Source organism: Atractosteus spatula, chromosome 1, assembly GCF_055471065.1.
Source record: "Atractosteus spatula isolate fAtrSpa1 chromosome 1, fAtrSpa1.hap1, whole genome shotgun sequence".
NCBI lineage: Eukaryota > Metazoa > Chordata > Actinopteri > Semionotiformes > Lepisosteidae > Atractosteus > Atractosteus spatula.
The window spans coordinates 60527809-60555638 of NC_142706.1; the positions used below are offsets into that span (position 1 = coordinate 60527809).

General features: G+C 42.6%; 1 protein-coding gene across 1 annotated transcript; it reads right to left on the reverse strand.

Moving 5' to 3' along the window:
- Nucleotides 1–15: 15 nt before the first annotated feature.
- On the reverse strand, nucleotides 16–5638 carry hoxc13a (homeobox C13a). The gene is made up of 2 exons (XM_088914713.1): nucleotides 4975–5638; nucleotides 16–275 (listed from the first exon to the last, which is right to left on the reverse strand). Exons 1-2 carry the CDS (start codon nucleotides 5636–5638, stop codon nucleotides 16–18), a joined length of 924 nt encoding a protein of 307 aa, XP_088770839.1.
- Nucleotides 5639–27830: the final 22192 nt, after the last annotated feature.

Below are 27830 nucleotides of genomic sequence, written 5' to 3' on the forward strand. Positions count from 1 at the left end.
GACAGACGGCGGGCATCAAGTCGCGTGCACGTGCGTGCTGTTCTTGGATTTGCTGACGAATTTCTTCTCTTTCACGCGCCGGTTTTGGAACCAAATGGTGACCTGGCGTTCGGAGAGGTTGGTGGTGGCGGAGATGCGCCTCCGCTTGTCTTTGGTAATGAACTTGCTGGCTGCGTATTCTTTTTCCAGCTCCTTCAGCTGGATCTTGGTGTAGGGAACCCGTTTCTTTCGGCCCCGGCGGTAGCTGCTCACCTCCGGCTGCAAAGGAACCACATCTGCGAGACAAGAAGGGCAAACGCGGGAGTGAACAGCAGTTGCGCAGACTTCAACTAACTCAAATACACCGAGGAGCGTTACACAACAACAGCATTTGTGCATGAAGGTTTCTCAGTAAATTAAAAAACAAAAACAAATCTATATGTGTTGCCAATTCCGCGGCAAGCAGAGGCAGAATGTTAGCTACAAGAGAGTTGAGGTTATTTCTGCCAACGGTCAGCAAGCATCTCAGAGTTTGTATGTTAGCTAGACGCATTCGCGACGCGTTTACGCCAGTGTTAATTTAGTCGGGTATTTCTTGCGCCCTAATTTCATACGCACTGGTGACACTAACAGCTGGGGTGTATCTTTAGCATGTTTCTCGTACCCCAAAACTGTGCGCTCGCCAGCCGATGTGTAATATTTTCCACTGTTACAGGAGGGAATGGCACCATTATTGTACCAAGTCACGTATCTTACTCAAAAGACTGGAACACCGTGTAACTTTTGCAGACATGTTGGATCCCAGTTGCTTGAAACAGACGCGTCTTTTCCAAGAGAACTAACAGTTTATTTTATTTGTGACGACCGAACAGTCCTCTGACGTCCGCGTTTCTACAGCTCGAGGCGCGACGGGGCTTCACGTGGCGCAAAAGTGGCGGTCAAACCTTAACTTCGCGCACATTTCGTGTTTTTCATGACAATAAAACTTCCAAAAAAAAAAACAAAGGATGTCAGCGAGGATGACGGTGAAGCTAAGACTAAATTTTAAAATGATAAATCACCCTGTACGGGGCTACCAGTCAAGGTAAGAGGGCACACTGACACGTTTCAGTTGCGTGCGGCCGAGAGCACCGAATGCACCAAAGTCGCACCAGCCGGGCCAGGCTACAGTGACAGCAGGGGGTGCTGAAATTATCATTTTAATATACACAACAAAATGAAAAATGAAATCCCCATACGGTCACCACAGTTCTGTGGTCAAATCTAAGCCACTAAGCCACTCGGAGGTATTTTGACAACTTGTGCGTTCCCGAAACAAATCCTACAGTCGAGAAACTCTGTCAATATGAATAGACGGACGTGTGTCATATATAATTTAATCAATATCAGAATCGGAGGGAGTAAAGAAACTGATGCGACGGAAATGATACCATCGTCCGCATTGGTAGCTTCTGTGGGTTAAACTTTGTCTCGTTTACAGGTTTATCGCGCGTTATTTACAGTTCACAAAACACAACTACCCGCATCTGCCTTACAAGTTGACGGTAGTCATTTTTCATCTGTTTCACATTAAAAAAAGTACACAATTGTCCAGGATTTAGCTGGTTTTAATGTTTGAATGGACTAACGTTTGGAGAGCTCCACCTTAACGCATGAAAAATGCTTCCTGCAGCGGAGCTCATTAGCTCAATGGAACTACAGAAAACGCTGCGACCGTTCAAACTGGACAAATCAGTCCTATAACCAAAACCGTAATACAATAGCACTGCTTAACACAATGACTGGTGTTACTGCAGTCGTGCATTACCCAAAGCACAGTGGTGACTGCAGGTTTTAATAAATGTAAAAATGTGGATTAGATTTTGTTGGCGTTTATCTACGATAAACAAGTTTTAAATTCACAAGAGCATGGTAACAGACCGCGCGCAAAGGTTAATTTTAAAATATCTGAACTTAATTTGGTAAAACAAAATTCTTTGTATCTCTTTATGCATGGGATTACTAACTTGTTAAATGCAATATTGCATACATCAAACGCACTGCCTGCACAGAGTTGCTTAAAGATAAACGACGGACCACGACGAAAGTGTGTGGCTTTAGATATATATTTTTATATATATATAGTTTTATATACATAGACTAGACATAGATATATAGATAACGTTTACTTCCTCGGCAAATGTGCAATATTTCATAAAATACGATGGGTGTCTCCTAAATGTCCACTGTGTTTAAAGTGAGTTTGATTCAATGTCAGTGAAAGCTTGTTCAGTTTAAAGAGATCCGCCTTTCATATAGATAAGTAGTTTTAAGAAAAATAGAGTGGGGTATTTTTAAACGACATTTTAACTCAAAACGTAGTCTTCAAACAGTGCTGCGGAGGCCTTGCTAAGATTTATCGTTTTTGTTTTCAGTACTGACTGTAGAAATTCTGTGGATTGCGTTTTCGCTCGAAACATTTCGCTGATATTACCACGAAACCACCTCGCCCTGTTTGCATTACACCGTGTTGTTTTCGCTGTTGTGCATGTCCACTTAATGGGTGAGGGAAAGAGCTATTTCAGACACTGATGAACCTCGCCGATAAATAGTACCACCTAGTAATAAAGAAAATTAAAACTGAGTGCATTCCCTTACTGTATTTATCTACTATTATACTGTATTTATCTATTGTATTTATCTACAATATCCATTCAAACGCAAAACGAAGAGCAAATTAGTGTATGCAGAGATGCCTTCACACTTGCTTTTAAATATTAGGAGGGAAACGCTCCCTTTTTCATGGAAATATGAGTGCTGTATCACACTCTGCCTCCATACATATCTAAAACGCTTTTCAAGAACTAGCGGCGTGTTGGACTGCGGTTTTGGTTCTGTACGAGTGTGTGGCCAGTGGACTGCAGCGGGGCTGGAGAATGTTAATTGCCGTTGTTTACGAGGTCGTAAGCGCTATAGCCCGTGCAGGACGGCCTGAAACAAGGCTGGATTCAACTCGATGACCCTGCATCGAGATTTCACCGAAATAAATAGAAAAATATAAACCTCGCTGGGAATGTGGTCCGTAAACGTTTACCTAAATTTGCAGAATGCACCCCGCAGTCTGGTATTTTGTTAGAGGGTGCTAATTTATTTTAGGTGGGGTTTTTTTCTGAAGCAGAGACATGAAAGGTGAAGAATTACTCCGTAGCCACGCAAAGAGCAGCGCCTTCTAATTGCTAGTCAAACTGTGATAATAGTACAAATGAACATAATAGTCAATTCTGTTTTGACATGTTATTCTTCAACGACCCCCAATTGCACTAATATTTAAATATTTGTATGAGCATCACTTTTAATTTATTTATAGGGAAAAAAGTTCAGGTAAGTATTTTGTCCTGCAGTTTCCTACGAAGGATGTAACTCTAGATTAACATCGTTGTGTTAAAAATGAAAAAAAAAAACAGACAAAGCAACGGATTATATTTGCATGAGCCTCAATCTATGGCTTGCACATTCACGGATTCAGAAAACTGAGTGTCCGTTTGTGCCTCCCCCCTCCTGTGTATCTCGACAATGCAAATATATTAACATCGCGTGGTTAATTGTAAGCATTACCTTTAACCCGTCTTCATCGCAGTCATATAAATGATTGAAATTGGCTGCGCGTTCTCACTGAAGAGGACCCGAACACGCGCGCGCACACACAAAGGGTGGAAATAGTAACGTGCAGCGACTGTCCGAAATGAATGTCCAGATTGTATAAACTTCCTAACGCCTCCCTGGTAAATGAGAATCACATAACGTAATTTAGCTCGCATATTGCACAGTGATTCAAGGTATGCCATTTTGCAAAAATTAAATTCCCTTTGTTAACAGAGCATTTGAAATAGTGACCAGTGCATACACTCGTCATGAACTTCAATGCTGTATACAGAAGTGGATTCCATTTGTAATAATGCACGCAGCGACTACGCGTATAAAAGATCATATGCAAAGTAGCGGGGGTGATGCTTTCACACATGCAACCCCTTCCAAACACGTCTCGAGTGAATTCGTACTGACGCAAAGCATTTCTAAGCTGTGCAAGGAACAGAGCTCGGCTACCCTGCTCTGTGACAAACCGAGACAGCAGAATTTATTAGCTCAGCACAAACAGTATACCCGCTATTTTACCAGACAGGCAATGCGAAGGCATGTCGACTTGCCCTGATTCGGTGTGCGTGACTGTGAACTTTAAGCAGTATAGCAGACATCCTTCGAGTGGGATAGATTTCGTTTCCAAGCCTTTTCGAAACCGCATCGTGCATGCAAAGCTATGCTATAATTTAAGGTGCACGTGTAATTTTTTCAGACACTTCATAACTTAAACTAAGATGTTTTGTGGTCCTTTGCCTTCGGTTTCTGCTGAAAGCGATTTTTGCAATGGATTCGACTCATTTCAAATTTATTTTAAAAGCTGTTATGTTAGTCAAGCAAGACCATCTTGCTTTGTCTTGAAACCCCGGTGACTGGAAAGCAGTAACTTCTTTCCCTTCACTGCTGTTTTAAAGATCAGAACCAACATAATTTAGAGTTATATAATCACAGCACTATCACCGCTCTCGAAATCCAGCAGACATGCAAAAGCAGACGAGCGAGCTTGACTTTTCTGGATAAAACGGGAATCATGTCGTGCATAGACAGTGCAAATGATCCATGGCTGAGGACGCGTGGGAGATGTTCCTAATTATTAAATGTACCGATTTCAGTTACTTCCTACACCTAACGTTACAGTGCCTTGATGTGCTAATATAGCATGGATGTAGTAATAACACACAAACCTGATGCTCCTAGCGACATTTTGTAGTTCGGAAAAGGAGCAGGACCTTTCCTTGCGAAAGTGGAATCGCAGGCGCAGGCACAGTGCGTGCACTATTGTTTACGTTCCTTGCTCCCGAGTATGCAAAAGCTAAAAACGTTCAAGAAAAGTGTAGATTTATCAGTGTGTATTATTCAGTAAAATGCATGTTCACATACCTGGGAAATGAGATTTCCAGAGGTGGGTGGACTGTGTTTGCTCCTTGGAATAGTACACCTGTCCGTCCCACCCGTTAGACAGAGCCCAGTGCTGACAGCCTTCCATGGGAATCAAGGCGTCATGCCTCGGCTCCGGGTGCGCACTGATACTGGGGACCACTGACACGTCTAAATAGCCCGGGACAGCCTGGTAAGAGCTGGCAAAACTGGGGTAAAAGGCGAACTCTTTGGCCCTGCTGGACAGTTCCTCCGAGGGCAGCGCACTGCTGGACTCCGCGTATTTCTCCGCCGGGTGGTAGGAGCAGGGCTTCTGCTGCAAGTTCACGTTGTGCGAGTGAGACAGCCTGCATCCGTAATAGGGGCTTCCGAAAGGGTAGCCGTAGCCCAGGGTCGCGCTGGAGGAAGTCTGGGGAGCGGGGCACTGCCTGCCGGTGTCTGGAGATGAAATATCCGAGTACACGGAACCCTGGGGGGTCGCTATGCTGCCGGAATGTCGCCCCAGCGCTGGGTGCGAGATCAAATCCCTGCAGTGGCTCGCGGGGCAATTCCCGCTCAGTCCCTCCATGGCTGGATTTTTATTCTGATTGCTCTCATTCGGGCTTTTTTCATACACGTACATCAAGGTGTCCGCCCAGCGTGGATGCAGAACCAGCGAAGTCGTCATATCACGGGCTGCCGATGGTTTTTAAAAGTCGACTACTCCAAGACCGACACCTCATTTCCAAGCACATTTTTTTACGCCGGCGCATGCGCGCCAGGGGGTGCCGAGTGTCCAGTTCATTAAGCTCCAAGCCGCGGGCACGTGATATGCTAACGAGGCCGAAGAGGAGCTACAGGGAAGAGGCTGGAAACCACAGCCTCCCCTTTAAACTGCGCCCATCTCGTATTTCTTGACCGCCTTTTCAAGACGAGCGATACTCCCATTGGCTGAAGTCTCTTTAAACAAGAAAAACCTTAAAGGCGAAGATCGACACCCTGGGTGATCGAAGTGGGGGGGGGGGATATGCACTCTCAACTGTTCAGCCGACCTTTGAAAATCTCAGCACTGAAAGTAAACATTTTGTTTACATCGTTCCGATCCACTGACCACGACTTCAGTGTAAACCCCGATTGCAGATAACACTCAGTTAAATAATGCTAAATAATCCTAACGCTCCGGATGGATTAGGTGTGAAAAATTTATGATGCATCAAAATGCTGCGTATTCGAACTCAGACAGTCAGATTATTTCCGACATTCTGCCTCCTGCAAATATACCGATTTCAAATTACGGTTGTCAGACGCTTACCCTCTTGCCTGCGAATTCCGATCCAGTACTGATAACGCTGAATGAAACCAACAAGCGTTCAGATCCAAAAGCGGGACATCCAGACTTTGCTGGTAAGACGACAGGAAATTGTCTAAAATCTGTTTGGAAACTCTCTGGTCTGTCAATCATAGCTACACCAAGCGGCCTTGCCTGCCTTCTAATGCGCACTGGCGCAAGGGTGGGTAATGATATTACACATAATTCATGGATATTTCATGTTAAAAAGACCATCTGTTGGATGTATCTGTGTACTCTTAAAATATTTGTATATTTCTTAATGCCAAAAAATAAAAGTTGGTGTAGTTAAATGTGTACTTTATCAAAACACATTTACAAAACGTTCCTTTTAATTGGTTTCACACATTAAATAGACCTGGATATGTACAAATGTGGAGCTGCTTCTGTAACTCCAAAACATTCCAAATATTCCATTGTTACCACGCTGCTAAAAGAAAGTTTTTACCCTTAAAACCCTAATCCGTAAGACCGAAAAAAAAAAACTTTTCTTTCTTTTCTTGGCCAAGTCAAAGGAACTGGGCATCAGCGCGTAATTTCTTACAATGTTAAAAAAAATAAAATAAAATCAGTTTACAATTGTTTTTAATTACGGGGGGGAAATAGCTACTTAAAGCGAACGATTCGTTCTCTCTTCAAAATCTGCGAGTTTCCATCGCTGCGCTCGGGCTGAGCCCGGGCGGGGCTGCTGCTCGGTGGCCGGGGCTGAACACAGAACCGAGGGAGCAGACGGGCGGGTGGAGCCGGTCGCTGTCTTTTTAGCGGGGCACAGACATGACAAACCAATCCACAACAAAAACCGTGATGGGAATGATTGGATACAGGCAGCTCAATTCATATATTATTCGTACATTAAATGTTTTTTCATACGGCGCTTTAATCCCTACGTTCAGAGCGGATATACTGAGCAGGTGCTAAAATAACAATTTTGCCGAAACAGCCGTTTCCCGTACCGCTTCTGAATTCCCGTGTGCTTATCCCCGTCTCACCGTAGTCTTGACGGTGCTGCGAAATTCAGTGCGCTGCAGACTCCAGGTTTCCTTATACAGGCCAGTGCGAAAACCTGTTGGTTATTCAATACGAGATTTCGCGCAGTGCATTGCTTACACGGCCGTGCAAGAAAGTCGACCCATTGAGAGCCCAGTGTAAACTTCATGCGGCACCAAATGCTACCCTCTTGAAATAAATGCAAGCCATTAATGTGTGCGTGTGCATGTACCGGGGGTACAGCATGCATTCCTGTTAGTGTTGCAACCAAAATGTGTTTTCACTGCTTGCAGTTCAGGGTGGTGGATTTATCTCGGCATTTTCTAATGACACTACAATTCACAGGACTGGCAGGGCGATCACGGCGATAACTGGACAAGAAGGAAGATTCTACTTCGGCCTCAGAAACAATAGGAAATGCATCAGGTGTGTTGGTAAGGACTCGGTTAGCATTTGGTCAACAAAAAGGGGGTTTCGAAACAAAGAAAGAGAAGCGATTATAACTAAGGGAGAGGAAGGTTCAATCGGAGACCGAAGCTCTTTGAACTCTGGCTTCTGCATCTCGGACAGCGGGGCTCAGAGAACAGACAAATATTGATGGTTCTTACAAATGGCAGCTGGGAGGAAGTCCAAGGTCAAGGTGGAAAAGGAAAGACAAACAAGGTCGTAATTAGAGTCTAGACGGACAAGAATGAACTTCACACTCGCACTGTCGAGTGGACATGCAAACTCGCCGTAATTAGGGGAACAGAAGAGCAGAAAAAGAAAGGGTCGTTTCGAGATAGGGCAGACCGGCCCTCACTAATTCCCCCCGGTTTCTTCCGTCTCTTCACCGAAAAGGAGAAAAAACGCTCGTTGCGGGGGGTGATTAAGGAAATAGGTTTATGTATCAGCTGGAAACCGAAAAGATGGCTGTAATATAAAGATAAAACAGAAAAAAAGGTCATCGTGTACTCAGTACCTCTTTGGAAAATAATAAACATTAAAACATTCATGAATTCACCATGACAAATTAAATTTCAAATCCAAACATTGTACTTAGCTGGGCTGGTAAGTACAGAGGATTAATTATTGAATAATTGAATAATTATTCGAGAAAACTACACGCGACATCTAATATTTCTCTCTCCCTTACGACAAGTTTTATAACAAAACAAGTAAACCAAAATAAAATAAAAGGAGGCAAAAAAACGCACAGAAAATGTAGAGATACAATTATTCGAATGGGTGCAGGTTTTGTTATTTAAATTACAACAATATACTTCTCTGTACACAAGTGTCCGAAAAAGTAAACCATGTGTTATCGATTGCTGATTAAAATTACAGAAACCAATATGGTGTAATATTTTATCATTTGAATTTATGCGTAATTGCATGCAAAAAATCAATTCGTTTGAAGAAAAAAAGGGCAGTAATTTCCCTGCCTGTGCAGGCTGAATTGTCTCTCGGGGCTGCAGGTATTGTCTCCGGACAATGGTAGCTGAGCCGAAGCCAGACGTCTCCTCAAGGGCCGGTTCGCCTCACACGAGTTTGAGCAGCACCTCCGACTCCCTAAAGCCGAGACTCAAACACAGTCCGAGATGCTAGATACACCCCTGCCACCGGGGCCGTTAAGGTGAAGTATAGGTCTAATTTATCATTAACCATAAGATAAAGACGCCTGTTGTTTTTATAGAGATGGGGTGCCATCGATTCGAAGCAGAGTGAGAAAACGTTAGGCAGTAGCATAAATTCCGCTCTACCCCAATGTCCCTGACCGGCACAGCTAGGAAAAAATAATCCCTATTAACATTAACATCAGATTTCATCCAAATTACTCGAAATGTGCATACCACTTATGCATATAGGCCACACTGGGAACAAGGTTCGCCATTTTCAGAAATATAGGTTATGACTGCAATGCTCTATAACCAACCTGCACATTAGTCTACTTTATTACAGCTTTTCCATGTAGGCTATGTCAGGTAAGCGTCACACCCGATAGGCATATCACACGTCTGATATTACCAGTTTGCCGATGAAGTGATTGCACACTACCCCTGTCATATTTACAGTCGCTGGACATAATACCGAAATCACACACTGTTGCATTTAAATGGCTAGACAGGCGTTTAATTCTTAATTAAGGCCGAGAGGGTGTTTTAAACCCTAAAGCTCACATACAGGCGTATAAAACCAGGTGATACACTACTAAACAAAAAACTGTCAAAACAAAGCTAATTTTCTGGAATTTTTAAACCAGGCATGTAGTCAACACCGTGCATTACAGCCCTCCCCAAATTAAAGAAATAGAGAAAATATAACTCTGACACTATATATCCAATTACGCTCTACCTTTGTTATTTTATTTATTGCTTCAATTAAAAACGAAAGCTGCTCTGCTGTACAGTGCGCCTTATCACTCCGAGCCAGTTAGCAAATCTAATTTCACTTTTACTGTTCTTGTCGAAGATGGTGGAGTTTCAGTTCCATCGCGGGGCTGAACTTAAACCCATCTAAGCTGATGTACAGTCGTATACCATACCAGACACAGTCTCTCACACAACTCTCAATGTGTACCCAGTACCCGCAAATACAATGTTTTCAACGACGCAATTTCGGATTTAAGATCCGCCGAGATTCAGTTACCGATAAGCTTGAGAGCCCTTGTCGTTCAATAAAAACCCGTAAACGCGCCAACTGGTCTATACTGGTACTGTGTGTATTTAGATAAATGATCGACTGTCATAATATACTCATCCATCACTTCGGTGGATATAAGTTTTAATGTACCACGTATAATCTACCGTATTACTATTGTAACAGATATTCACTGCATTTAAACGCTTTAATGAACGCCTTCACATTTGAGAAGTTCGATTTAATACTCACACCCGTTTAAAAAAACAGACAACATCTGCAAAATTGTCCGAAAAACCTGCTCCATCGCATAACTACGTCAGAAAATAGATACATCAACAAATCCGTACAAAGTTTCGCCACTCATACGGTACTGTCATACACTGTTTTCATTGCTGGCGTGTTTAATTTTAGCCAGCTTTAGATTTACTATTCTCATAACCAGATCGCAAAATCAGTTTATTTTTATAATATATAGCTGTTGAGTTTAAGAGTAAACAGACGAGCCCTCTGCCAACTCAGGGATTGGTTTAGCAAAGGAACCTTTTAATAAGGACAGAAGTATTTGACTCTGTTTATAGTTTAATCATCCGTTAAGGCCCCGGGTTCTGTGACGAATTAAATTAATAGGAGAAAAACGTCAAGCCTCGGAGAAAATGAAAACGAGAAAAAATAGCCAAACAGTTCGATTTTCTCACAACAATCCAAAGTGGAAACCTGCCAATGTATTTGTGTTCAAATAACCGCACCTTTGTCCTTTAAAATGGTACAGTTCCTAAAAACAAAATGTAAATACTTCAGAACACAATGCTTCCACAACACCACAGCAACAATATGGAAAGGGAAGCATTCAAGAAGTTTTTTCGTTCGGAAAATTCACAAAGATGTTTGCTTGTTAGCCTGGAACAGTCTGATTTTTTCAAAAGAAAAGTTTTCCGAAATCTGCACGGGGCAATTTAGCAGTTTCCAAAGACTAGGCAATTACGGATTATAGTACTAATGATTCCGACTGCAAGACTAATCAGCTAAATATATATTTTACTTCACGTCTATCATTTCAGTGATTTAAGGTCCTGCCCCTAATCTGCTGTCGTTTTCTATCATTTCCATCGCAATTCTTGTAGTCTTGGGTCACGCGAGACACCTCGAGGATTCTGATAAACGTACGAGGCGAAAATCTTCACTTAATCTGCGGGCGAGGAGGCGAGGTTTTGAGCCCAACATGGCAGCGCAGTTCAGAGAGTGTCCGAGGCCAGTTTCGCACTCCCGCACAGTTTGAATTATTCCTCCAAAACTGCCCTGCGCCCCATTTTGTGACAGAATGTGCAGTTCTGCTACTCGGAATAACTGGCTTGGAATGCAGAGCACCTCGATGAGAGATGGCTGCTAATAACTGCTTTTAAAATATTAATGACAGGGAGACGTTTTAGCGCGCAGCAGGACGTTAATATGATTAAAGATAGTCCCTTAGAATGCGACTCTCAAACATTCAAATCCATAATCTTTCCCTATAACTCTGTCGCAGATATTAAATTCTCGCACGCTTTGAAAAACTCCACATGCAGAAGAATGCCGAGGTTTAAGTCATGTTTCGCTCTTCGGTTTGTAGGGTGACCTGTCACTTCTAGCTTTTAGAAACCCAGACGCGGTAACAAAGGACCGGAGGCTGATCCCTGATCTTGTATTCGTGTGCTTGATTGTGAAACCGAGAGGATTACGTCCGGTAAACGTTTTACGTCACACTACAAAGGAATCGCTTAGATTTCTGGTAAATTAATGTATGCGTGCATTTCTTCCTGTTCGTGATAAAACGGCAGGCTTCAAACGCTCGCTGCTCTGACAGCGGAGTGCTTCTGAAACTCATGCTCACTTGTGAACTTGGGCAGCGGGACTCTCGGGCCGACACGGTAGGTAATGAGGCCCTGTCTCCGAGCAGGAACACAGGTCTGTCTCATTATCGGACTGGATTACCAAGGTTCGGGGTGCAAGTACGGATTACCCCGGTGTAGCCTACTCCTCTCCCCTCATCACACAGTCCGTCTCTCGTAGCTGTCTGAATGATAACGACCAGCTCTGACAGCCGCAGGGAAAATCAGTCCTCCACATCAAGGTGGGACAAAACTAAAACAGAACACGCACATCATCTAATTTCTCGACAAAATAAAGCATCTCTTAGCAAAACCTTTGACGGGTAAGCGAACAACAGAGAGCATTCGAGGCCTAAACGTTTTTCCCTCCCTCTCAACAGAATAAACACCATTCCCAGCTCGGAAGCTCCACTCGGAAAGTCGGCCTTCCCCAGCAGTGAGGCCTGTTAGTGCGGGTTAATGAACGCGTCCGCTACAGGCCCACACCGCAGCTCCTGGACCGGCGGGGAAGAGGAACCACCCGCTCCTCAGAACGCGCTCACTGCCAATCACTCCCTTAACAGAGAACTATGAACTATGAACCTGGTTTGGTAAAAAACAAACAAACAAACAAAAAACAAAACGAAGGACGCTTTTGCTTTTAAATGACTAAGCATGAATATCGCCTAGAACAATCAGAAACTGGTGAACGTGATGTCATTTATGACAGCTTCTTGGTGTAAATTCGAGCGCAAGAGACGTGCTGCACGAGATTACTATTCACATTTCCCGAAACATTTACACTCGCCGTCTGAGCTGAAACAAGTAACAGCGATATGCTGAAGAGGAAACGATCAGCACAACTCAGTGCATTGTACCAGGGCACAGAACCTCAGAGACTGAATGCACGGCTTGTCCGGATAGTTTTCTTCGCACAGACGGAAAAAAATAATGCAACGCAGTATGGTATGCAGAAACACGGGCTTCTGTTAATATCAACGCAATGGTCTTTTCTAACATTTAAAATCTAACATTTTGTAGCACGGTGCAGCATTGAAGAAACGGTGTGTTGTTCAACACTACGCTGCTCGTTTCACTATGCTACTACAAGACTACGTGCGTTTTCCAACGCAATTGTGCTTGCGTGTCCGCTGGCGTTGAAACTTCAGTTTACCCGTGTGTTATATTAACTAGAGGCTGAGAGACTGCAGTGTGTTACGCTATATTAATTAAATGCTGTAAGAGGGCACGGAGTGGCGCAGAGCAAGAGAGGACTTATATACTCTGGAGTCGGACAAAAAGCGAAAAACCCCTTTTTTTAAATCTTTCAAAGCTCTATCCAGTGTCCCTGTCTTGGCACCCTGCTAGTTTAGAAAACAGTATTTTCCTAATATATCTGCACTCAAATGTTACGCACTGAAGTACAGACGTACACCTCTTCAATGAGTTCCCAGCTAAAACATTTTCAACACGACCAAAATAGCTCCAATACGTACAAATCGAGTAGCGAAACTGTCATACCCGCAGTCTGGGTACTATTATTCATAAATTACTATTTTATTACAATAACGTTTTTTCTTAACCCTGGCCCCCGGGTTGTGAAATCCTGCCTTAAAAAAGTTAATTCTGAGACTACTAAGGAAATAGTCGTCAACTTCAACTATGCATTTAACGCCCTTCAATGCGTCCAATAACATATTGAGGTGTTAAAATGCAACAAATGTTATTCAAAATCCAGCCAAATTAAACATGAGCAAAAATAAACGATCCGATTCCTTGCACTTTATTTTTATTCGATACACTCAAGCAGGCTGACGCTATCGTCAAACATATGACAAAAAGTGAAAAGAAGAGTTTTTAAAAAGATAAGCTCGTTTTTACTATTATTACATATGCGATTATTTTTGTGTGTGTTGTAAACGCATGCTTGGTCTGAAAAAAAAGTCATTCTTCCTGCGTTTCAGTGCCTCGAGTTTTGGAAATAAACAGAAGCGACCCAGTCTGCAGGACACGTCGGTCTAGGTATAAGATCTCCGCCTACAGCCACTGGAGCTCAGACACCCCAGAGAAGGTTTCCTCGCTGGACAAGCCCGTCACAAACACGGAAACAGCTTCTGTATGAGTCTAAAACAAACATGGAACTAGCCTGTTAGAGCCGGTGTATTTCTTCACCTCCAGATTTCTTTCTTTTCCTCAAAACTGTCACAAAATAAATGTACGATTTAATAATTGCAAAATAAATGCACGATTTGAAATACCTAATTTCACAGTCAACACTAGGACACAATATATATACACACACCTTTTATATAGAATCAAAACAACAATTGAAACAGGTTCAAATAAGGACAATGCAACCTAGTATTCGACCCAACAGACAATGCTTTTTTGTTTTGTTTTTTTCCCTAACAAAACTTGTTACTTTGCTGTAACACTGTGGGTAAAAAAAATATTTTGACCATGGTGGACTTCAACGCGAATAAAACCGCTGTTCTTTTCCCAGTGCCAGATTGTTTTTCTCGAGTCTTCTTTGATCCGTTTCTTAAATTGAACGGAAAAATTACATAGCACCCAAAAACTGAGTAATAGCTAAGAAATACTGGAAAAATCTGAATATCTAGTTAAAGCTGTCTTGTTTTTTTCATTATTAAAGAATACTTTATTGTGTTAAAGGACTGTTTAATGTTGTTTTCTGCACTTCAAGGACTGGGTATCTATTATACAATCAGAAGGCAGAATATATTCCAGAATTCCAGGCGGATGGTAAAATTCCCTTTAATATTGTCCCGTTTGCCCTGTTAGGTCCAAGCCTTTAATTGTAAACTCCTTATACACCGACAATAAAGCATTACAGTCGTGTTTCTGCAAAAGAGACATTAGATTTGAACTGCAATACTGCTTCTCATTGTAAAGCGGCATATAATTGCATGCCTGTCTACTTCAAAATGACAATATGTACAACAAACCAGCTCCCTATGCGTTAGATATATATTATACATATATTACAATATTCCATACACCGTCTGTAAGTAGCAGGACGATAAAACATTTTCCTCCCTTTGAAATGAAACTTGTCTTAAGGAGAGGATGGGGATATAATATAAACCAGACCCATCAAAACGCACAGATACGTAGGACAAAAACTGTCAAGAGTTTCAACAGCATCCAGCATGGCCAGTGATTTCAAAGACCCCCACATCAACCCCACCCCCATTCGGGTTGATTCTGACGAATTCCCCCCACCCGGTTGAGAAATTGTAATATCCCACCTAGCACTCAGGCATTGAGAACACTCTCCTCTTCGATTCGGAGCCCCAACCCCACTCCAACACCCCCTTCCTCTTTTCACCATCTCCCCCCCCCCCCCCCCGAAATCCAGGTGCGGGCACACAGATACTGGTATGAGTAACACTGCACACACCGTATCAACAGAGCCTGCGGTATCAATCAAATGTCTTCTTATACAGTGTCTTTCAACACAAAGGTACTTTACAGAAATTCTACAACAAAAACAGAACGGGTATATGTAAGAAAGGAAGGGAAATAAAAAGATTAAGAATTAAGGCCCATCGTCAACTTGTAAGACGAGACTGAAAGACCTCAGCAGAAGCTGCGTGTGTAAAAATGGTCAGGAAGAGTGCCCGGAGACGGGGGGCTCCGCGGAAAGGGCTCGGTCCCCAAACGACCTTCATGAGCCCAGAAGCCGCCGAAGGAAGCCAGCGAGCTGGGGCGAGTGGGGACAGTAGCTCTTGCGGCCACACGATAGGGTCGAGGAACGAGACTTGGACACGGCCGAGTGGCAGGGATTGGTCCCGGCTGTCTGAAATTGCTGAAACTGACGAGGTTTTACTTGCAGCTTGAACTCAGCAACTACCGCACCGCTCGGATCCCCGTTTCACTCGCTCGCACTATCATCATCTACTACACTGAGTACAAATCAAGCAGCCGTCGCCCTGTAATGCAGAGCGCCTTTAATACCGAGAGCACCTGTAGGGTTTCTGACTTCAGCTGTCAGATGTTTTGGCCACAAGTGGTCCAGTCCGATCGCAGCTGCTGTACCGGACGCTTAGAAACCGGAATCGCTGTCCAGATTCAAACACTGCGAGATCACTCATGTACCTGTATAGGCGCTTTTCGTGTCAGTGCTGCAGTCACTGCAGGACAGTCAGTTATCATCTACATGGCGACCCTAGGAAAGGGAACGAAACCATAAGAGAACGAATATTTTTAAAATAATCCAAAACCAGAATCGATACATTGCTGCTTATTTTTTGGATGTGTGAGCTGGGGTGGGGGGGGGGGGGGGGGGGGAGAGTTCAAGAGTTCATTTTTTTCTCTCGTTTTCGATCAGGCGTTGTTAAACTTAATAAATGAGAATGGCAAGGGTTAAGAATTAATCTTTATGAATATTGTTTATTTATTTTAATACATATTTTTTAACAACAACAACACGTTTAGATACATCTAATAGCACACGTAATGGTACACTAAGTTAAAAAATATATTGGATTCAATGTCCCGTTTATAAGGTTTTGGAAAATAATTTGGATTAATAAACGTTTCACATTCAAACCTATGGAAGACGTGTTCTGGATATGATCAGGTATGGATGCGGTGAGTGCAGCGTAAATGTCACTACTTCATTCGGCTCCTCCAAGAGAAGTATTGTCTTTAGGACTTTTTAAGATCGATACTCGAAAACCTCGCTGGCATTTCTAAACGTTTGAAAGTTTTAGCAGATCGAAAGCATTTCTTTTTTTACACCGTGTGTAAACTCTGTGCTGTTTAACATTGAAGTACAGCGTGAAAAATGCTCTGATCACGAGTTTATTTAAAAACAACAAAAAAGAAAAAGCTGAGAGCAAGCAAATCAATTTTAGAGAACTCTGAAAAATAACGTAGCATATTCAATGTTTTATGTTTTAAATTACAAAAAATATACAAAGCTTACATTTTTAAGTAAAAACGTAGGTACGAGTCACCTATAAAGGGTATTTAAGTGATGTGAAACTCAGCGCTGGTGCCGAAGTTCACCAGCCTTTCTAACCACAACAGGAATTCGCGTGGCTGCCGGGGAAGGTACACGGTTGTCACTTGTGATTGGACAGAGTAAATCACTGCTTACTTGAATATAGAAAGCTGGACGCCTAAACATCCAGAGTGACCGACCAATATAAGGTCAGACGCCTTCCGGTTAAAAATAAAAGATGGCTTTGAAACGCGTGCATTTACAAAACGCTAAATTGTTGCACGTCCCTGCACTTTGTCCACTTTCCTATTAAAGAAAAGCTTGCACACCCTCATCTGCGTTAGCTGCATGCTGGTGACATCAAATGGACACGCGGTTTTCTAAGTGAACGTCCTGGCGCTGGCGTTGGGACAACTGTACGTGCCGAGAAAAGATGGGAGCATTGGAATATAACATTAGCATCGCTCCTAATCGACCAGCATGATAAAGACTCTCCGAAATGCAAAGCTTATCAACTCACGCCCACTACATATAATTAAAAAATAACTGTAAACGATGTAGCAGACATCGCCTTTTACACTGATTAACAGGAGTTGCTCCTACCACGGATCGATGAGCTCTGAAGCAATTGGTAATTTTAGTAAAACGCGCAATTGCTATATCGCCTGATTAGACGCGTTCCTGCGTCGTCTCGACTCCATCCGCTTAGAGTGGGTCATCTCGCACTACAAGCTTGTTTCAATTACGGCTTTTCAATCTCAGTTACACGACATGGCACCGCGTACAACAGGGCTGCACTGAAAAAAGGCGAAACCAAATCTGGAACAAACAATACATTCTTACCACGACTCAGTGCAATAATTACCAGCGATCCCGGTTGCCATGCTCGGCTCGGTCTGAGCTCACACCCTGACCAATGAAGAGAGAATGGGGGAAAAGGGAACTATTCTTACAGAAAGGCATGGCAACTTCAAAGAAAGGGAACAAAGTAGCAAACAGCCGCATGTTAATGTTCATTTACCGAGTGTGTTCATTTAGGGTTCAGATATTAAAATAAATTTCACAAAGCAGAAAAAAAAGACCAAATGCATTGTATATCAATACCCCCCCCCCCATTCAGTGCGTCTGGACTGCCTGCTTTTATAGAAAGGAGGACACGAAAGCACGTGCAGGTACGCGGTTTTCAATTGCCTCCCGAGACAGACAAAATGTCTCCCCGGTTACAGACCTGTCGCGTCGGAAGTCCAAGTTCAAGTTAAAAGAGGCGGTCACTACCAATGTCCAGACAGCACAACAAAAGTCAGGCCTTTTTAATTACCGCGCTATGGCTCGCTCCTGGTTTCCGTTTTTCAGATTTTCTTTAAATCCTATTAAAAGCGGCAAGTCGCTCATGACAATATTCGGGGCAATTACTGTGCCCATCTCGGCAGCGTTATTGCTGCCGCCGCAGCCGATCTTTAATCGAATCTAATTTTTAACCTTTGACCGGCGAGGCTGGAGTTCGGACATTGGGGGAGAACGAATCCGTTGACCGTACTGATTCGACAACAGAGGTAATTATTTTATTTGAAATGTTGTGGTTTGGCAGAGACGTTCGGAAGCTTATCAAAATCGACACGCAGTGAAAAAAAAATTATATGAATATAAAAGCACCGTTTTTTCTGATATATCCGACTACTGCGAAACTCTCATCTGAAATCAATATCTGTGTCTCGACACAATACCGTCCTGTAGTACGAGAGGAAAAAAATGAATTTTTAAAATGTTTTCATGACGCATTGATGTAATTATTGTCAAAGCCACACATTGACGCGGTTTAATAATTTTCGCGTTGTGAAAGATGTAACGCGGAGCTTTTGGAAAGGTGGTGCCATTACTGTCGCTGTGGGGTCAAGGCGTCAGTATCGGGGAGTGATGAAGCGAGAGGAAGTTACTCGGTGTTGGTAAAACGGGCTGCAGCCGAAAATAGATTATCGGACGAACAGCGCGAATACACGTAACAGCTCTCCTCGACTAGCTCACACAATGCAGGGATTAAGACATCTCTGTGTGTTGACACGTAAACAGGACGCCTATTCATCAGTTTAGCATGTATTTCTTGCTGTTATTGTATACATTCCTGCGAGATCGAATCACGATTGCTTGTAGGAGCCCGAACCCCCCAGAGGGTCTGAAGGTTTCTTATACTCTTGTTTTGTGATTGCCACCTTATGCGGGTTACTGTTTGGGTGAAAACTGTGCCCTAAAAATAAAACACAATTAAAAGGTCCAACCTGAGGCGCGGTGTGTTTTTGAATTGAAGAGGAGGCTGGTGCCCGATAGAGAAAGTATTTTTCTTTCATTTCGCCTGCTCGGCATCAGGGCTCAAGGCCCCGAGCTCCGTCCCAGGTACCTCGCGTGGCGGATTCACCTGCACCCCTTTGAGCACGAGGACACACAGGCTGACTCGTTTCGAATTGTCCCGTCTCCTAAATGACCATTACTTTCTACAGATTACTTGTATGAAATTTGCTATGAAGTGGAAGTGGAAATATTGAAAACTCCCCGCAGCTACTGTTAAGTATTATTCTTAGTTTCACTGAAAAGGCAGTTTTTATGTTTATATATATATATGTGTGTGTGTGTGTGTTCAAGTTCAAGTTGTTCGGGTACTTCAACTATAGATACTGAGGAATCGCGAGACAAACAGCACGTTATGACTGGGAAACTCCGGCCTAGTTAGACAAAATTAGTCTAATCTTTAGGCTAGATCTTAGCAGGTGTGGTTGCTTTTTTCCAACAGAATGAAAAGGACACCATGAAAAAATACATAGCCGGCTATTCGACCCAGTGAACGCGTTCATCTCACGCAAGAAAAATCGGGGAGGACTTGCAGATGACCGTGAAGGCAGACACGTACAATTTTGTATATACGGGAAATGCGTGTTTTCAGGTATCATCAGGACTACTTGATTAATCTGGATTAATTGACTTCCCTCTGCTGCGCGCGGACTTTAGACATATAATTGTGAAAAATAAAGTGAGTAAAATCCTCTAAAACGGATTCATATCATGACCGATGACACCGCGACAACGCGGAGGCCGTGAACGTGAAGCGAGCGAGTTTTACACGAAACCTGTCCGACTGCGGCGGTGCTCAGGTCGCAGAGCCAGACCCGACCTGTCAGAATGGCACGATCACGAACTGTGCAAACACCTTACGGTAGTAAAGACACGATCCTCCCATTCGAATAGAAGACCAAAATCGCCCAAATAACTCAGAAAAGCAGCGGGAACCTTTTTTGTAACACATCACCTTTCCCGCGTAAAACAATTCATGAAAATATTTTTTAAGTTTAATGAGAGGCAATATAAAGCCGTACTGTAAAAAGGTTTGTCTTATTCTTCCTATGTAGAAGGATTATAAAGTCTTTGTATTTGTATCACAACACAAATGTTATCGTAATACGAAAAACAGGGACAGCCGGTTTTGTGAAAATCTCATCTCTAAAAACCGTACGTAATATACATATCGCGTTTATCACGTGTTTATGCGTTTCATCACATTAAGTACCTGTTATCTTTGCATAATTTCTCCTATATTGTTTTTCCTTAATTCTCTTGCATTCCATAAGGCAAGTTTGCGACAAAAACATGTTTATCCTAACAAATTGCAATATCATAAGCGCTTTCCTCATTCCGATATTAACTTTCGCTCTCTACATATCTTAATGAAAAGCTTACCACTACAAATAAGCATTTATGCAGGGAGGCAATGATGAATAAATACATAAATCACAACATGCCTTGACAGCTTGCACAGAACCCTTATTACACAAATGATCCGACACACCACGCTTCCCCCACACCCCCGTCAACAGTGTGGACTCATTGTTTTTTAGAACAGTACGTGCGGACGAACACAGCCTTCATTGTTGGCTGATCGCGCGTTCAGTCACTGCCATCACGGTGTCAATGGAAACCAATGGAAAAACAAAAATGCACCGACTGACCGGCGCGAGAAAGATGGCGGCCAGTTTAGAATTCATCTATCTGCAGAGCCACGAGGCACGAGGGCTCCCAGGATATGTGCCGGAGTGATGTATACCGCTTCTGGAACAGTTTTAGGTAAAATAGTACTTTGTTGTAGTGTGATAGAGTACAAAAAAATCAAAGATACAATCCAAGTTCACCCAGGTGTGACCTAGGGCATCCCAGCCCTGACTTTTGCTCAGTTACACATGCCAAGGTGTCAGTGTCATAGGTCCTACAATCCATTTAGGTCCATTCAACCGGTTTCTCATGAAGATCACTGAGCAATTGTGTGTCCTATGACAGTCCAAAACTTACTTTCACATTTTCTGAATATTGCACAATACAGATCGATTGAGTTATCAGTCACAGAGGATGGCCTCCAAAATGCACATCGTGCATCTGTAATGTCAATTATTTTCTACTATACCCTATATACCAACCTGGTCATACACAGAGGTCAGGAATGAGAGAATTTGTAAGAACAATTTGCATCACAATTGAGAGAATTCCAGCAAACATCTCAGTTCAGACAAGTGAGTTCAGACAAGGACATTAGTCCCTCAACACCATACTCCAACACAACACTCTCTATGGAAAACATGCAAAGATATATAGGGAGCTCAATAACTAGACAGAAGCCTTTAGTCACGTTTAAAGGAAAAAACAAAAATGTAAAACATCTTCCTTCTCTTAGGAGGCATCATTTCATCATCAAGTCCATCATTTGTCTTTTTACTGCAGTCAGGTGTATCATCCAAATATTAGACAACCAGCAACAATTTTAATTGCATTCAATGGAATTGGGTGCTGTGCACCAAATGAACTTTTTATTTAAAATTGCATGAGGAGAAATAAGTAAAAAAAAACAATCATTATATATATATGGGTACTGAGTTTGCATTTTCAACCACATGAAAATAAAACATTTTGCCGAAGCATTCAATCCCCAACCAAAACTCCCTGTATGAAGCCATTCCCTTCTATAATTACTCAGGCTAGCAAGACATTTTGTCTGGGACTGCAGGGACCTCTGTAGCAGTGTTTGCCTTGGAACTGGATATGAGGACTCATACGATCTGCATTTTCAATAACCAACCTTTAAAGAATTATAATACCAGTGATGAAAGCCCAGACAATATTAGCATCATGTGCCAGAGGTTGTGCCGAATGATTGCAATTGTCAAGACCAGTGTGCATTCAAGGGAGCACTCACACAAGTACTTCCTTAACCTTTTCTGTATTCAGAAATGTTAGGCTTCTTTAAATGGCAGTCTGACTCTCCTTATTTTACGGCAGAATGAAACACGAAATTCAAAACTCCCATAAGCAAAAAGAAGCAGTAAATGTCTGGCACCGAGAGTGGTGCCTTGAGGGTCTGTCTCACGTGGGGCGTTAATTCATTAGGTTTTTCATGGCTTCCTCAACTGAGCACTGCAACGCCCCGCCCCTCCCCAGGGGCAGGGGGTGTAAACGTGGTTCGGGTCACCAGCGAGACTCAAGCTGGCCCTGTCCAGCCCCTGCAGGATTCAGAAATCCACATCGTAAACGCGCTCTGCTCCGGCACAACCATAAAGGTTGTGCAGAACCCCCAGAATGCATCATGCAAAAAAAAAAGTTTCCTCCTTCACTGGCAACAAGTTAAAAAAAGAAATAGAGGTCTGAAACATTCATTATCAGATTTATTCATAACACCAGTCTAAATAAGCCCACAGGAATTTTGGCACAGCCTTGTAAGCATGATCTTTGACTTCTATATGGAACAAAACTCCTATAACTTCGCATACAGAAACATGAAGGAATGGTTGTGCAAATATAATGGAATAAAGTGACAGAATCCGATTAATCAGAAACAAATAAAGTAACGCCAATTAAAACGTGCTTTTGATAGAAGTGGTTTTGTCTGGATTGCCCCTTTCGGTGTCACACCTCTCTCTGAATGTTTGTACATTAAAAGTTTCGCAATCCTGTATAACCTTTGTCAAACACTTAGACGCACCTCCTAACGTCTCACGGGACCACGGCTGAGGCTACAGGGCATTGTTGCCCCAGCCTTAGTTTCTCTTACCTCCCTACGTGTGAATCATTAACCAGCCTGGGTCATAAGAGTAGTGCATTCTTCTGTTTCATAAAGAGTCGTCAATGAGCAAACTCTGCACAGATCATTGCAGAAAGGAACTTTGAAGGTGGAGGTAAACTGGTGCTCGTGCCAGGACATTTTGACTGCAGGAGGTCAACTGCTTTTGATTGGGCATCTTAACAGAAAATTGGACATTGATTCAGCAGGCCTAGTGTGATAGATGACATTCCATTAAACTAACCTATCTGTGGTGTCTAAGGCTTCCATACACACAAGTAATGTAGTGTTGTGGTTTGGAGAGTGAAGCTGTGATTAACAAGGAGAGGACAAATGACTGGGCCAGACAAGAACACATCTGCTGACTGAGTTTTGACTTTCCTCCACGTAGCAATTTGGACAAAAGTCAGCATGCTCTGGGGCTTGGTGCGCAAGTGCAATGCTGGGCGTGTAAATTGCTGCAATGCCAGTCTGTTAATCTGCACCAAGCTGGGCCAGGACAGTGGGGGAAGCAGAGACCAGGACAGGGACTGGGTTGGGCTGGGGGTTAATTGTACCTGACCGGTTTGCTCACGTCGCTCCTGAATCAGAAGGAGGTTCCAATATCCATCCAACAGCCACTCTGACTTTTTACTCTGCAAATACATAAATAAAATAAAAAGATTGTTAAAGGGAATATCTTAGTCTTTGGCATCAATGTGTACTAGGTCTTGTGTCAACTTCAACATCAGAGAAGGAAATGAAAGCAGGGTGACAGGATCTTCTTGTTGCAGTATTGCTTAAAACAAGGATGTCACACCCTGGTCCTGGAAGTGCCAATGTCCACAGTCTTTTTCCCCATCTCATTAAAGTGCAAGCAACTGACAAACCGGGAGCAGCTGTTTTTGGACAATTCAGCCAATAATGAGCTGATTTAGGTCAGTGAGAGCCAAGATGGGATGAAAAACACAGCCACCCCTCAGGATGAGGATTGGACACCTTCACAATGATGAATTTCAATATCTGTGCCAAAGTGTTTCATCTAGGATTAATTATTTATATAGGATCAAACATTTACTGGAGTGCCTAATTATAGTTTTCATTCCAACCTGAAGAGTCAATTAACCTAATTAGTTTATTAAACTTATACAGGATCTTTATTATGATCGTTTGTAACAGATTAATCAAAACATCCACTTTGTTGAAGGTGCAGGTTCCCATTAAACTCCAGGAAGCTTGCTCTATTTTCTTATTCTCTCCCACGCTTGGCACAGGGATTGCAGGCATGAAATGGAGTCAGGCTGCTGGCGATTGGTGGACATAAAAATATAAAAAATGAACTTTTCCAAATTAAAAAGCAATAAAAGAGCACCTCAGAGAGCAGATACGAGTATAGTACTGAGGATCGCGCAAATCACAGCGGCGAGTGGGTTGTAACAGGGACCACAAGTACGTGATCTTTCAGAAAAATGTGTTTATTTTCTGTAGCATTGACCCAACAAGGGTGGCACGTTGGCACAGCGATTAGAGTTGTCACACAGGCACCAGTTCCTGTGTTCAATTCCAGACTGAGGAGCCATGCGTCTGAAGATTCCATGTTGTCCCAAGTTCAGATGGATTTTTATCAGGTGTTCAGACAGGCATGTCTGAATTGTTCCTGTGTGCATCGCATGATGGACTGGCATCCCATCCAGGGTGTTTTCCCAGCTGGGCCCTATGCTCCCAAGATACGGTTGCCACAACCCTTACCAGGAATAAATGGCATTCCAATGATGGATGAAAAAAGTACAGGAAAGTTTGCTAAGGATCAATTTGGTACTGAAATCTGTCTGACATGCACTGGTTTTGAAGTTTCATCAGTGGACTATATTCATCTGTCCAAATATCCTTCTATCTGTCTATGCACACATTCTGTCTATACACCAGAAAGCTTAAATTATATTCTATTAGATCAATTTCATTATACACCTGTGCTTCTCGAAATTGATTGAGTTGGCCATTTATAAGGAAGATATATTTTTAAAAAGCAAGGGAGGACAAACGCTGCATCCTTCCTAATTAATCATAAAAGAGCTTTAAGAGCAAAACGGAAATGAAGTTGCGGAGATAGATGGAGATTTATGATGCAGATTTTTCAAAAAACCAATTTGCTTTACCCATCTTTAGTCCCAGCACTGCTGGTTATATCAGACATAAATACATGCACAGAAAATTGATAGGATATGGATGCACTCTTATCATTTCTTATTGCCTATGCTGCATGATCTCAGGCATGCAGTAATTTACACCTGATCCCCCAGAATGGCTGAAAAGGCATTTTCTAGGCTCAAACCTCCTGGCAGCAAACCTTCTGGCAGTGGTGCTAGAGACTGCGTGAACGCTCTGATGGATTATCAATTCCTCAACTCTTCTGTCTGTCCTTTCTTTAAACCCAAAAACATGACCCTGAAAAAAGAGATTGAACACGAACAAGAGAAGTGTTCCAAAAGCCTAGCTCATCGGCAACACCTCCACGTTACTCCCTCCACCATCAGAGCAGACTGACGGATGGATGACTTGATGGACAGACAGATCTATGGAAGCTTTTCAAACTGAACCCCAAATTAGCAATCCATTGCAATCAGTGTTTTAGCCCTTAAGTAAGTAATGCAGTAAAACTATTGTAACAGTCCACAATAAGAACAATTAGAGTCGGCTGGTCAGTCCATTGCATGATAAGGAAGCAAACATCAAACACCTGGCAGCAGGATAGGACTGCACGGGAGGGGTCACTCAGCACCGAGGAACATGCTCTGCCCTGTCTTCTCCAGGTGCGAGCAAGAGAGAGATCTTAGTTGGGCATTTTTCAACCACAGGTCCAGAAACTATCCAGGGGTCCCTGGAAACAAGAAGGAACTCTCTGCAAGCCTAGCTGTATCCAAAATCACCACTCTCAAGAAGAAGACAGTAGATATGTTCACCTGCAGCTCTTTTTGAACCTAATTAATAGTAGTTTTTACCAATTAGACAAGTATATTTGATTTTAGGTTTAAACTGGGGATCCTAAATACAGTACCTATGTGAACTGGGGTTCCCCTGTGTAGATCAGGTTGAAAGCCTTTCCTTTAAGCTCTATGGCTCATCAGCTATTAGAGGTGCCCAAAGCCCAGAAAACGCAGTGGGGCAGGGGAGAGAGGGTCATCGAATAGGCCCCAAACTGGGCTTGCAGGTGACCCCTGGGTGTCCCACAGCCAGGACAGGGTGGGCAATTCCTCAGAAAACCCTACTAGCTCTCTCAGCAGTTAGGGTGACACTCCCCTTCCCAGTATGGCTGTGTGGCGGAGCGGTTAGCACAGTCCGCCTTGCAACCTGACGATTGTGAGCTTGATTCTTGCTGTTCAATTCAAATCTGAACCTGACACTCCCCTTGCCTCCGACAGAAGCCCTATTCAACTTCCCAAGAATCACAATATTTTATGAAGGATTATAGTAATGATTTAGTAATTTAGGGACATAAAATAACAACAGGGGCCCCCAGTGAAGCAAATATTTTGACAAGGAAGTGAGAGAAATGCAGTTGCGGGCAGCACCGCTGTAATTAAATCTCAGCTGTCCCATACAGCGTGTTTCTGCACCATAATGCCACTTCGGTACCAGCCGAGCTGGCGACCCAGAACCCAAACCCTACCCCTACCCCGCTGGTGTTTTTCATTAGGGCGATTATTTTTAGATTTATGAATTCATAACTGTAATGTATTTTAAGCATTTCCAGATTTTAACTTCTATCTTATTAGTGTAACCATAATTTATTGCTTCCAAAATGGTAAAGTCAACTGTAAAGTTTTCCATTATTAGTATTATATTATCGTTATTGTTGAAGCTTTTACATCAATCTTGTGATTTTTGCTCAGCAGCCGAATTTCTTCTTTAGTTCTTAAAAGGGGTATTCAGCTATTAATTATTCCAAGACAAAAATAACATGTCATGAAAAGTATATTACAGTCTATATGAGTTGTCATCATTTCCAGTCCTTGGTTCCAAACTGGGAGCTTGCTGCTCACTGGAAACAATGTTTGCCATTACTGATACAAACTGGCGTTTATATAGTACTTTTAAAATGAGTCTTTGTTTCCTATTAAAAAACTACAAAATAACCAAAGCCGCTATATATACTTCACGTTGCATTAATGTTAGGAGCACAGTTTACAAGGCAAGAATTCCCATCAACACTTCTTCATCGAACTCCATCTGAAATCAGGCAGCTGTATCATGGGTCCATCTTAGTGGCAGAGGGTCAGTTTGCTACTTACAGTTATGCCTTGAACTGGGGGTTTCAGGCTCAATTACTGGGGTATCCAGTACATTCTAGGGTTTATTCCACCCAAACTCTTTTACATAATGGGTTGAATTAATTAACTGCATAACTAATATTTCTTAACAATCTCCAAGGTGTTACATAAGTCTCTTTGACATTAGTGATTTAAGTAACGAACTATACAAGGTCTTAAGAAAAATCATATGAATGCCAAAGAAACAAAATTAGGTTAACTAATCAAGGTGAAAACAAAAAGTTTGTAAGCTTTTAAATATGTACCATTTTAAAAGTTAATAATGATGCATCTCCATGTCCTTGCATCATCACTGAAGACTCCATCCAGAGCCCAGCAAGCAACGGGAACAAGGCAGGGTACAACCTGGACAGGATGACTTCCAACACAGGCCGGACACTGATACAAACACTACGGCCAGTTTACAGAAACTAATTTACCTACCAGTACATCTCTGGACTGTGAGAGGAAATCAAAGCACCCAAAGGAAATCCACACAAACAGAGGGAGAACTTACAAACTCCACACAGGAAGATGAAAGATGCAAAATATTTTGCCTATTCAAGCAGGACATGCATTTTGACACACGTGGGTCCGTTGGTGCATGCTCACAGAAATTATGTTGAGAGCGGAGCAGTTCGGTGCTCAAGCAGACAGCTCACTTTTTTAGTGAAAATTCTGTAAAATGCTGCATTTTCAGAAAGCAGTATTTTGTTACAGCACATATTTAGGTTGA